Genomic DNA, 12,478 nt, shown 5'->3' with positions numbered 1-12,478 from the left:
ATGGTAATAGGATCTTCTTTAATGCTATCAAAAATCTCTAACTCGTAATGTTCATTGAGAGCCATTATTTTTCTCTGAGCATCATCTCTCATAATTTCTTCTCTTACATGCTATCAAAAATTTCTAGCAGTGATTCAATCCTAAAGGCAATGTAAAGAAATAAATTTCATACCCTGAGAACATAGACTAACGAATGGTTCCCAAAGCTTGTAATGCTTCCAGAATTTTCAAAGAAAAAATATGGTTGAAACATAAGCATAAATACTAATGAATGAAATCTGCTTACAATTTCCTTCTTGATTTTCTTTAGGTCTTTGTTTGTCAAAGGCTTTATATTAGAATTAAGGCATGCTTTAAATGTAGCTTCATTGCCTTGTGTAGTCGAGAAGATTTTTTTTCAATTGGTTTCCTTACGTTGCACCAATTCTTGCGTTAACTTTTGAATGGAGAAATAAATATTCATCTTGCATGGTTTTTGCCATCAAATGTCATGGAATTGAACTTATTATTCCATGACTATTGTGATGACAAGACCAATACATCAATATTTGCTTTGCAATTTTTACATTTCACTACACAATTACAAATCAAGGGCAACGTTTGAGCCAAAATATTAATTTTCCAAATTAATATTTCCAATTTATCGGAATATTATTTTTGAGAGACTAACTAATTGGGCATTGGTCCCACATTGATTGAAGATTAAATAGTCTTGTAGTTATCACATGTATAAATTGAAATTTTGATGATGGAGTTTGGCAAAAAGTTCCACATAAAAAACGCATGAAGTAACTCAAAATTCTCTATATATATAAATACGAACTTTATTGGATTTGAGGATTTCTACGCACATCTACAAACGACTACAAAAATATAGACTAATTAATTTATTCTTTTTAGAATTTACTTTTTTTAATTTATTATTCTTAGTTGTTTCTAGTTGAAATTTTATTTTTAAAAGTTTTTTAAGCATTAAGGCAAAGCAATCTAACCTTATAAGATTATTTTTGTTCTCTAATAATCAATTTTGAACTGTTACAGGTTTCTTTACAGATTTAAAGTATTGTTGGAAAGTTCCCAACTTTATTCCAACATATTCTGTGTCTGGTTCAGTTTTTTCATTCTAGGTAGAAACCGCAGTCTGGTGAGGAAGAATCCATAGCTATAGCCAAAGAGGTCGAAAAACCCATTTCTGTTGCTGTTGTTGTAAAGGAGCGTAAAAGGGTTTTGGTGAAACAAAGCGACAGAGATTGAAATGAAAATAGGAATGCAAAGACGTTATCTTTAAGAGAGGGGCAGATAGAAACGCAGAGGAGGCTAAGAGGGAATAGGAAATTCGCAATTCTCTCAACAATGAATATCCGGTTTCGTTGAGTTGGACTTTATTTATTTATTTGGTAAATCTAATTATTTTTCCCAACATTATATATATATATATATATATATCCTTTCAAAATATATATATATATATATATATATATTCCAAACTAATATTTTATTTGTCAAAAAGAGGATGGTGACGTGGCATCGTGGTGTAGCTCTTCTGTTTCTAGTTTGCGTTTGGGTATTTTTATATTATTTTTTCTTTTTTTTTTTATTTGGTGAAATTCTATTAGTTTTGGCTATTTTTCTATTAGCTTTTTTTCCTATTTTTTGGAGTGAAATTCTGTTAGTTTGTTCTTGAATAATATTTGCATATACTGATTTTATTTACAAACTTACTTATTAATTAATATGGTAGATAATATGTTTAATCTTTGTAAAAATAACTATCAATTAAGTAGGGATAAATGAAAAAGGAGGGAAAAAAAAAACTCTAAATATCCTATAAAAATACAAGTTAAAAAAAAAATCCGATTTAGTTTTATTTAGGAAATAAATAAATAAACAAACCAATGATCTAACAAACAAAACAAAGAGTGAAAAACAGAAAAAGAAGATTTAGTTGAATTTTAATTTGTATTTACTAAAATTTGATTAGGGTAAAGAAAGATATTAAAAATCCCAATTATAACACGTTTGCTTATGCATGGGGGTTTTAAACAAATAAAGCCCAAATCATAAATAATCCTCCAGCTTTCTCGGCAACGGCGTTTTTGACCTAAGAAGTGTCCCTCTCATTCCCCATCCTATTTCTTTTTAACTAACTTCTCTTTTGTCTTCTTCTTCTTCTTTTTTGTTTCTCAATTTTTCTTCTTCTTCCTCCTTAAACCCTAATTTTATTTTCCCAAAATCCAAATAATTTTTAATTAATTTTTTAAAATTATTAAAAAAAAAAAAATGAAGGGGCTTTTCAAATCCAAACCGCGGAGTCCAGTGGAGCTTGTGCGCCACCTACGAGAGCTTCTCATCTTTGTTAAGGAAAACAAAGAACCACGTGAGCACAAACGCGAAGAGAAGGTTTTGATTCTTAACATCCCACATTCTTATTTATCTCATAATGCTGGTATTAAAAGCTAACAATTTGTGTTACTTATACGAAACTGGTTTATCAAATTTTTTTCTTTTTTATTTATTTATTTCTTTTTCATTCCTAACCCACATTCTTATTTTCTCTTTTATATTAAAAGTTAAAAATTTGTGTTACTTAACTGGTTGATCAAAATTTTTTTTGGGTTTTTTTATTATTTTTTATTTATTTATTTTGCTATCGAAATAATAAACAAATAGGTTTGAATGATATTCTGGGTAATTTTTTATTTTTTATTTATTTATTTATTTATTTTTTTGGGGTTTCTGAAAAGTAAAGAAATTGGGGGAAAGAAGAATTTGATAAATGCCATGAACAATGAGCTAAGTTAGTAGAAGATGCATGAAATATTGATTCATAAATGTTGCTGCAAATTTTTTTTTAATTTTTAAATCGAATATGTATATGTAATTGGAATAATAATAATAATGAGGTGCAATGCAATGGCATATGAAAAAATGATTTTGAGTTTTGGAATTGCTGCAGATGACTGAACTAAGTAAAACGATATTGGAAATAAGAACAGTTCTTTATGGTACGGGTGAAACAGAACCTAATCCTGAGGCCTGCTCACAATTGACCTCGGAGTTTTTCAAAGAGGATACTTTTCGGCTTCTCATTAATTGTTTACCAAAGTTGAACTTGGGGGTAAGCATCAAACACTTAAAAGTGAAAGGGGCTTGTTAAATTGAAAAATTTTTGGCTTTTTTTTCTTTTTCTTTTTTTTTTGAGTTTCCAGCTTTGTGTGGTTGCATTGAAAAGCAGCATTTGATTTAAGAACTAATACTTTAATGGTATTATTCTGTTTTCCAGGCCCGTCAAGATTCCACTCGTGTTGTTGCTAATTTGCAGAGGCAACGGGTCAGCTCACGGTTGATTGCTTCTGATTACTTGGAAACAAATATGGATCTTATGGATATTTTGATACCTGGGTAGGTTGTTACGGTTACATAGCAATGTTTACAGATTTAATGAGGCACGTTTAAAAATATTAACAATTTGTAATTGGTTTGGTTAGTTATGAAGATAGTGAAATTGCTTTAACTTATGGCGCAATTGCAAGGGAGTGTATACGTCATCAGACAGTTGCAAAGTAAGCAAATAAATTTTTCTTTGTTTTGAAGGAGGATCGATCCTTGCAAAGACAAGGAGAATTTGTAACTTTTCAGTTCATGATTTCACCTATAGTAGGTTGTTTTACTTCTCTTGTGGTTGTTTCCCAGATATGTCCTGGAATCAGAGCACATGAAGAAGTTTTTTGATTACATACAAGTTCCAAATTTTGAAATAGCATCGGATGCTGCAGCAACTTTTAAAGTTGAGTATGTTTTATATAAAATTCATTTTATCTTCTCATGTTTTTCAAAAGATTGTTAGCATAGTCTACTGCTTATTTTAAACTAGTCATTATCTACAGTAACAACGGTTGGTGGCTTATGGTTTGGAAGTACTTCTAAATTGAATATAATATTATTGTTGTGTTTATTAAGTTAAATTGCATATTATTATGCGAAGACTTCCAAACCTTTCTATTACTACTACTTACAAGCAAGTGTTGCTTTCACTAGAATGAAAACAGGTTGCACTTTTTTTTGTAGAACTAGAACTTCTCTGGTCTATATGCACTCTGAGTGCTATTAATTTGATAATAGCTGTTGTCATCAAATCGTCATGGAATATCATTCCTAAAGTTTCTTACTAACATGGAATGTAGTCTTGTTGTCACATGGCTATTCTGGCCTGTGAGAGTATGATAATAAATGCCACGACTGAGCTTGCTATTATGTATGGGGCTGCTTGCCAACATTTTTTATTCTTTGATAGCCATGATTAGGTACTTTTGTAAGAATGCTTTCAGATCCTCTAATGGTGTTATGTACTCATGTGCATGAGCCTTGTATAAGTCGTAACATAGAGCCCAACAGCATTCACTCCCTGGATATAGCAGTAAACCTCAGTTTCAGTTACAAAAATGTTGGTTTGACATTTTGAAGGGTTTCCACATCGTTTTGTTGTCGTGCTCTGCTATTCGACCTGTTTCCTGACATTGTGACCCATTTTGAATGCTTCTTGTTTCAGGAGCTTTTGACTAGGCATAAATCTACAGTAGCAGAATTTCTTTCTAAAAACTATGACTGGGTAAGTATAGTATTCCTTATCATATGTAATGTTATTCTCAATTAATTGCATACTTAAGGCAAGAAATGGATATACAATGAAACACAGAATTATTATACATGGTTGTATTGACCATCTTCTTTGGAAATTAACAACACTTGAGCTAGTTGATGGATAAGGATTTTTTTGACGTATGATTCATTGATTTTAACTTAAACCACAGAAGCATATATTTGGTGAATTATCAATGTTACATTATTGATAGTTTTCCAGTCAAATAGTCATCCATTACATGCGATTTCTTTAATTGGTAGTCCTTGATTCCAGTTTTTCAAAGAGTATAATTCGCAGTTGCTGGAATCCCCCAGTTATATCACCAAACGGCATGCAGTAAAGGTATAGTTTGCTAGTGCTGTGCTCCTATATCAATAATGTATTTTTCTAGATTCATGTAATAAGTAACTCCACATCTTTGCATTCAAGCTCTAATCTTTATAGTTTTTCCACAGAATGGTGGATTACTGACTTTTTTTTTCCTTCAGCTTTTAGGTGATATGTTGCTTGATCGCTCAAATTCTGCTGTGATGGTTCGATATGTAAGCTCATTGGCTCATATGAGAATCCTGATGAATCTTCTCAGGGTACTCTATCTACCTCATACAGGAACAAATGTTATCATATTTGAATAATCAGTTCCGTTAACATGAATGGATCTGAGTCTCTTTGTTTGTTTTTGTATCACATCTTTTCAGGATTCTAACAAGACAATTCAGTTAGAAACCTTTCACGTATTTAAGGTTTTGTACATAACATCCATTTGCTTCTTCTCAACTCTGTGACTCGTTGAATATTATTAATTGCTATACTCTAAACTTTTTCTTTCTATTATTAATAGCTATTTGTGGCAAACCAAAATAAGCCTCCTGAGATAATTAATGTACTTGTCACAAATAGGAGTAAGTTTCTCCGCTTCTTCAGAGACTTCAATGTCGATAAAGGTAAACATATTTACTTTGTGACTGATAATTCTCAGTGTTTACCTTTTGTTTTTTTGTTTTTTTTTTTTTTTGTTTGGGTAGTTTTTACTATTTAAATAAACAATTGTTGTATTTGCAGACAATGAGCATTTTGAAGCAGACAAAGCTCAAGTCATTAATGAGATAATTATTCTTGAACCCAGAGATCCTCCGTGTACAGATTTAGACAAGGGTGAGGTTCCATGTTGATTTGACTACTATTTGTTCTTTTTTTCCCCTTGTAATTTGGTTCCCCTAAGCTAGTCACAATGCAAAGAAATGCATCATTGACCCCAAAAAAAAAAAAAAAAGGCCCAGTAAATGCAGTCTGAAGATTGTACTGGAGGTAACCAATGTAAATATAGCTTGCATTTTGGTTTAGACTTTGGTGGTCATTGATGAAAAATTGCATGTTTCCATTTGATTAACTCATGGCCAGTTGGAGGGCAAGGCCACAAAGGCCTTTGTGTAAAAAGGGTCCAGTATAAAATGTTATGTTAAATATGTGGAATTTTTTTTTTTTTTTCACATATTTTGTCTTTATTTATTTTATTTCATTTTAATTTATCATAAGTATATAACTAGCAAAAAAAATCGATAGTTAAAGTCAAGCACTACAATTAGCATTACAGCTTTATATATAGAATCACAACTCAAGTCATAATTATTCATTGGACATAGATTTATGAAGTTAAAACTTTAATCTCGTTTCAAAATATGCTCAAAATAAGCAATCAAACTATTGAAGGAATTTGAATAACATAATGTTGAAAAATATATTGGATTCAGAAACCAAGTTCAACACTATTGTAGTCGAGCGTGCGAGGACGACAGCGTAAGTATTGTCGTATTTGATTGTCCTCTATGGGTCAACGATGCCTGTTGATTGAGGACTCTCTAATAGAAGAAGCCGTAACCAAATTTACAAGCATGAAAACTATATTTCAAAGCCCCTTTTTATGGTGATTAAATAATAAAATTATCAATAGAATTACCTTGTTAGCTGACATTATACGCCAAAAAAATAAATAAATAAATATAATCATCAAGGACAAGTGAAATATAATTAAGGGTTTCGAAGATAGTGAAAAGCTCCTTGTCCGAAGAAAGAAGCCAGTTTGAGATGTGGCTATCTCTGTTTTCTTCCTCACTTTGGTAATTAATCCTTAATTCTAAAATTAACATTAAGTTTAACAAATTTTGATAATCATGTAAGATTTGTAATAGGTTTAGAAAAGTTTGTCCTGGTTGTTTTACTATAATCACAGGCTTCAACATTTGATGAATCTGGAATTAGACGTTTTGACAGGGTTGTGGTTAATTTTCCCTCAAGTTAAGGTGCATACTTTGAATTTTTGTGGTTTGTCTTTCTCTATATAATTGTTTTATTTTTTAATTTTTTATTTTTTTGTGTCTTTTTCATTCCATATGAAAATTTGGAAACGTAATCAATTGTCTATGAATGTGGAAAAATCACGTGGTTGATAATTGTTGAAAAATTTCCCACTTGAACCCCCAACAGCCATAAAAGATTTAGAAAGAAAAGTAAACGAGGAACCTTCCTTGGTTCTGAAGTTTCCACAGCCTCAACATGAAAAGGGTTATATGGTATAAACATTGTTCATAATTTAACAAAATATTTATTAGCAATAACTTAATCTAAGAGAAAGAATCATCGAGAAAAACAAAATAAATAAAACTCTGTATAATCACCGAGAAAGTTGTATACAACAAAGTCATGAGTAGGCTACAAGCGAAAAGAAGAATTCTAACAGCACAACAAATTATCAAGCTCTCTGTAACTCTCAACCATGGTGTTAAAAACTACCCCCAAAAAAAAATTATAAAAAAAAAAAAAAAAAAATTACAGAGAATCTTAGAAAAGTACAAAGTCTAATTACTCTTATATATCTACACAACCTGGTGTGTCCCATTACCATGACCATTAACTCCATATGCTGAACCATTTATGTTGTGCTGAAACTTGTCAGAGCTGACCCTTTTCCTCTTTATAACAATGTACCATGTTACAGCTTCTAACATGGCTGCAATGGAACCTAAGCAAATAAGGATTGCAATATATGCCCTTTTCCAGTCCTTTCCAGGTTCCAAAATTTCTAATCCTTCGAAAACGTTGATGATGCTTAGAATAATCACAGCATAACCAGCAGAATGATGATAGATATTCCAATACAATCTGTATTTATGATCTTTCTTTGGCCTCAAGAGCAAAGCAAATAGCTGCAAAAACAAAAAAGCACAACAAAATTAGATTTCTAATATATATATATATATATATAAATTATGGGCTTTTTTTTTTTTTTAATGAAAATGTAAAAATATGGTTTTTTGTGTACCTGAAGTGTTCCAAGGCTGAAAAGGACTATTCCAATGTTTCTATGCAGGTTATATTGAACACCAGAAGATTCAATACCAAGTTTAAGACCTGTTGCCCAACCAGCAACTCCAACAGCATAAGCAGAAGTTTGGCAAGCAATATGCAAGTAGAACCATGCAGGGTCTGCTGCTTTGAACACTTTTAGGTACCTAGCCATCATTGCTCCTATTGGCAACAAAACTCCCCAACTTACTGCGCTTAGTACTCCATGAACCTGAAATTGAAAAGGGTTTGAATCCAATTATACAAAAAAATTAAAAAAAATTAAAAAGATCAGATTTTGTAAAAACAGGGAATTGGTTCTGTTTTTTTATTAGCATACATCACATCAATTTTGGTGTAACATGCTATCACAAGTTACTAACTAGGATAAAGAGAGAATCATATAAGAAAAGAGTCACACTCACATTCTTGCGTCGAAGCTTAGAATCTGTTCCTCCTCCGGTGTTGCTGGCTTGTTCAGTAAGTAAATCGAGAGTTGCCGTGGATTGCATGTTTGGGCCGCTGGTGGCATGAATCTGAGGAACTCCATTGACCATATTACCTTCTTGCCAGACCTGGTTCACCTTAGTCTCGCCATCGGAAAGCACCAACTTTGCGAATATGGTGATCTCGGTGTTCGCGAAACTCGCTGAAAGATTCGAAACCCCAAAGCTCAAATTGCCCTCGGCGAGATCTGTACTGGTACTAGCTATAGGTGAGGTATAGGCATGGAAGACTCCACTTTTTTCGTAGGCAACAAGAGCCTGCGATCCCGCCATTGCAAGACCCCGAGGATTGATGGCCCAAGAAACCCATTTGGAGGATGAAGCTCCTGTGTGTCTGAAAGCTATGTCAAGTGTGCTTGATGTTTGGGAATAGTTCCAATGGAGGAATGAACTCAATACAGGAAGGTCGAGGCAAGAACTGTATATGGCATTGTTGCTGAAAGTATAGCTCTTGCATGTTTGAGCAAACGATGAAGCACAGATTGAAAACAGAACACATGAAAATAGCAGAGCTTTTGAAGCTTTGTCCATGGTGGATTATAGATATGGAAGAGCTATACTTTCTTTGAGGGTTGCAAAAAAAAAAAAAAAAAAAAACAAGGGCTGTGTGTTCTGATGAATGACGAAGAATAAAACTTGGTTGGGGTTTTTATAGAGTTGGTACCTTGTAGTTGGAAGAATAGCGTGTGGAAATTAAGATGTGAGACGGAAAACAATTGAAAGAAAGAAAAGTAATGTGAAGGCTGCGTAGAATGTGCTTTGAGCTTTGGAACAGTTTGACCAATTTATAAATAATTTTCCTATGCACCTACTTAATTTTTTTTTTGTGAATAAGGCTTTTTTTTTTTTTTTAACAATAATGCTGTTTGTATCAAATTTATTTATCATTTGTAATTTAAATTCATTGTTTTTTTTTATCTGTATTAATGTCACTTATTATCACATTATTTAATAAATAAGTTAGTACTAATAATATCCTTTTACTAATAAATTGACGGTCGGTGGTTTTTTTTTTTTTTTTTTGTGGCTAAATCTAAAGAGTGCAATAAAAATTATTAATTATTTGTTTTGATATTTCTCTCTTTTCATTCCAAAGAAAGAGCAAAAAAGACAAAAAAAGGAAATTTCTCAGCTCCTGGCCTCCATTTTCATAGGAAGCAAGCGTGTTGCATATATCTTCTTTTATTTCACACTTGCTTTTGGTGCATGGACTTTCCAAGAAAGCAATAAATACAAAGAAAGTTGAAATGAAAAATATACAAAAAAAGAAAAAAAGGGCTAATTCAAAAGCAAAAGCAGCGGGAAATTAATGATATATAGCAAGCAGCAGCAACAACTGATTTGTATGTACATGTACGTATACATTATATACTTGCATGTCATTTACATTTAATAGAAAGATTTTATTAAAAAAAAAAGTTCATATATAAAGCTAGATTTGACGTTGACTTGATGAACTTGGAAAATAAAATTACAAATAAAAGTCTTTTCCTTTTTACTTTTCTTATATAGTAGGTTTTTCATCCAATAATTTTCTTTGTCTTAGTCCAATTAGTCAACCCAATATTTTCGTCAAATATATATATATATATATATATATTTTGACCACGACCATTTCATGTTTGTAAATTATGAAATACCGAGATGGAAAGTACAGTGTAGTACAAATGATTTGTGCAAAAATAAATGTACCAATACCCGTATCTAACAATATCTTCATTTTTTTTTTTTTGGCTGAAACTTCTTACATTAATTTAATTTTCTACATATATATATATATATATAGTTGAATTTCAAATATTCATTTATGAAAACATCTTTGATTGATTCTCATTTTCTCAATAATATGATTTTATTTCATTTCCAAAGTTATTTATTGTACTAGTAAATAAAAGTATAATTCGGTAAATTTATTTATTCTACTAGTAAATCAAAACATAATTTTATTTCATTCATTTCATGTTTAAAATTTCTCACCATGTTATATCAATTTTTTTGTTAAATTACTTCACTAATTAATGACAAAATTATTATTTTTTCTTACAATAATTTTAAGTTTGAATTCTTTTGTAAAAAAAAATAATATATCATAACGTAAAAATTCATTAAAAAAAAGAATTACATATAATTAAATGGTTGTAAGAGATTAGTATTTCAATGGAAAATGAAAGAAAAAATAATGATAATAAATAATAATAATTAATGTTTTGGAAAGGAAACTAAAGAACACGTCAAAAGAAACATATTTGGAAGAAAACAAACGCGTTGACGCAGTTTTATACATGCTTCCGTTGACCGCACCTACAACAGAAATTGACCTCGATACGTGTCGGCTCATTTTTAAGCCACGCGTCTCTAATCATAGACGTCCATGTCTTTCAGTCTCGATCCCACGTACGTAAAATGTTTACCTCCACATTTTTGTTCGTAAAAATTAATTCCACAATTTCTGCTTTTTTTTTCTTTTTTTTTTTGGCCCTTTCTGTTTTGCTGTGAATTTCTTGTGAAAGATTTGGATAATTATAATGCTAAATATTTCTTGTACGATTCTAATAATACCAGTTTTAACTACTGCTCTTCCAAATAATGTGGAAGAAATTTTTTTAGACTTATTCAATTATATTGAAATATTTTCTAAATATATATATATATATATATATTGATCCCATAATTAGCTTTCGATAGTTGTTAACTATTTCTTAAAAATATGTTTTACCTCCATTTATATTACTATGTATTTCTTGCAACTAATTTGTGACCAAGAAAATAAAATCCTAACTTCGAATTTCTTTTTTTTTTTTTTTGACCTTTTTTCAAAATTACTAGGTATTTTCAATCAAAATAGTAAGTATTAGTTGGAAAATGAATGTCAATTTAGCAAAGTTTCTAAAATTTCTATACTTTTGGAATCTTTTTCCTGATGAGGTTAAAAAAAAAAAAATATATATATATATATATATAAATCATTACATTGACGGAAAGTTATTCAATTATTTTATGTTTTCAGGTCATAAATCAAAGAATCAAACTTAATTTGATTTTCTAACTCCCCGACAGCACGTCATAACTTTTTGACATATAAATATTTGTATTCTTATCGACTCACCGTGTAAAACAGGCTTGACATTGTTAATTTTGATATTTTTATATATAATATTACATTAAAAAAACATATTATATCAGCATGATGAGCCTTAGACGTAAGATTCATGCTTAATATATTTATTTTAATTTTGGGAGAAAATTGAACTTCTATACTCTGTTTGTTTCTGTAGTGGCTTTTGCTATAAGTTATCCTTTTTTTATTTTTTAGTGAATATGAAGAGAGGCGAGTAAAAATAAAATTAGTTTAAAGCATAATTGCAACTTTAGTATCTTGTAAAATTACATAATTTTTTTTTAAAGCTTTAAAATCAATTTTGTCATATGATATCTCTTGTTTTTTTTTTTTTTAAATTCTTATAAATTAAGTCCAATTAAATTAAAATCGACGAAAACCATCAAATAAATATCATGTACGGCGGATGTGACCCATAAATTCAATTTTTAAATTAATTTTTTAGATTTTTCAATTTAAAAAGTCCAAAAGAAATTCTTAGAGCCTAAAAAAATACCATATATTCAAAATAAAAATTTGAAAGCCCAAAAAAATATTGGGTGATAAAAAAACGAGAACATAATAAAAAATACCAGATGTTCAAAAAAATTTCATAATTATCAAAAAAAATAAATGATTAAAAAAAACTTTAAAAGTCTTAAAAAAATATTAGATGTTCAAAAAAAAATTAAGCTTAAAAAAAAAAATCAAAGGGTGAAAAAATTCTAAGAGCATAATAAAAATACCAAGTGGTAAAAAAAATTCTGAGAGCCCCAAAAAATATTAAATATTAAAAAAATTGAAAGCTTAAAACAATACTAAATGGTAAAAAAAAATTACAAAAGTATGATAAAATATATCAGATGTTAAAAAAAATTCAAGTGCCCGATA

At 30.1% G+C, this 12,478-nt stretch overlaps 2 protein-coding genes across 2 annotated transcripts; one reads left to right on the top strand and one right to left on the bottom strand.

Moving 5' to 3' along the window:
• Positions 1 to 2,090: 2,090 nt before the first annotated feature.
• LOC107417006 (putative MO25-like protein At5g47540) lies at positions 2,091 to 6,108 on the top strand. Its single transcript, XM_016025563.4, has 11 exons — positions 2,091 to 2,400; positions 2,957 to 3,118; positions 3,284 to 3,402; positions 3,489 to 3,563; positions 3,694 to 3,787; positions 4,550 to 4,609; positions 4,916 to 4,984; positions 5,131 to 5,229; positions 5,341 to 5,385; positions 5,484 to 5,586; positions 5,705 to 6,108. The coding sequence occupies exons 1-11, from the start codon at positions 2,281 to 2,283 to the stop codon at positions 5,812 to 5,814; spliced, it is 1,056 nt and encodes a 351-aa protein (XP_015881049.3). The 5' UTR covers positions 2,091 to 2,280; the 3' UTR covers positions 5,815 to 6,108.
• A 1,177-nt stretch (positions 6,109 to 7,285) lies between these two features.
• Positions 7,286 to 9,096, bottom strand: LOC107417005 (cytochrome b561 and DOMON domain-containing protein At5g47530). Its single transcript, XM_016025562.4, has 3 exons — positions 8,410 to 9,096; positions 7,962 to 8,216; positions 7,286 to 7,845 (listed from the first exon to the last, which is right to left on the bottom strand). The coding sequence occupies exons 1-3, from the start codon at positions 9,019 to 9,021 to the stop codon at positions 7,516 to 7,518; spliced, it is 1,197 nt and encodes a 398-aa protein (XP_015881048.3). The 5' UTR covers positions 9,022 to 9,096; the 3' UTR covers positions 7,286 to 7,515.
• Between the last annotated feature and the right edge of the window lie 3,382 nt (positions 9,097 to 12,478).

The sequence above is a fragment of the Ziziphus jujuba genome, chromosome 4, assembly GCF_031755915.1.
Source record: "Ziziphus jujuba cultivar Dongzao chromosome 4, ASM3175591v1".
NCBI lineage: Eukaryota > Viridiplantae > Streptophyta > Magnoliopsida > Rosales > Rhamnaceae > Ziziphus > Ziziphus jujuba.
This window is presented reverse-complemented; position numbering and strand designations above follow the sequence as displayed.

Excerpts from the sequence above, each read along its gene's own strand:
- LOC107417005 (XM_016025562.4), bottom strand. The coding sequence starts at position 9,021 with ATGGACAAAGCTTCAAAAGCTCTGCTATTTTCATGTGTTCTGTTTTCA. Across the intron at positions 8,217-8,409 it reads CTAAGCTTCGACGCAAGAAT|GTTCATGGAGTACTAAGCGC; the intron begins GTGAGTGTGACT and ends TTTCAATTTCAG. Across the intron at positions 7,846-7,961 it reads TCAGCCTTGGAACACTTCAG|CTATTTGCTTTGCTCTTGAG; the intron begins GTACACAAAAAA and ends TTGTTTTTGCAG.
- LOC107417006 (XM_016025563.4), top strand. The coding sequence starts at position 2,281 with ATGAAGGGGCTTTTCAAATCCAAACCGCGGAGTCCAGTGGAGCTTGTG. Across the intron at positions 3,788-4,549 it reads ATGCTGCAGCAACTTTTAAA|GAGCTTTTGACTAGGCATAA; the intron begins GTTGAGTATGTT and ends TTCTTGTTTCAG. Across the intron at positions 4,985-5,130 it reads CCAAACGGCATGCAGTAAAG|CTTTTAGGTGATATGTTGCT; the intron begins GTATAGTTTGCT and ends TTTTTCCTTCAG.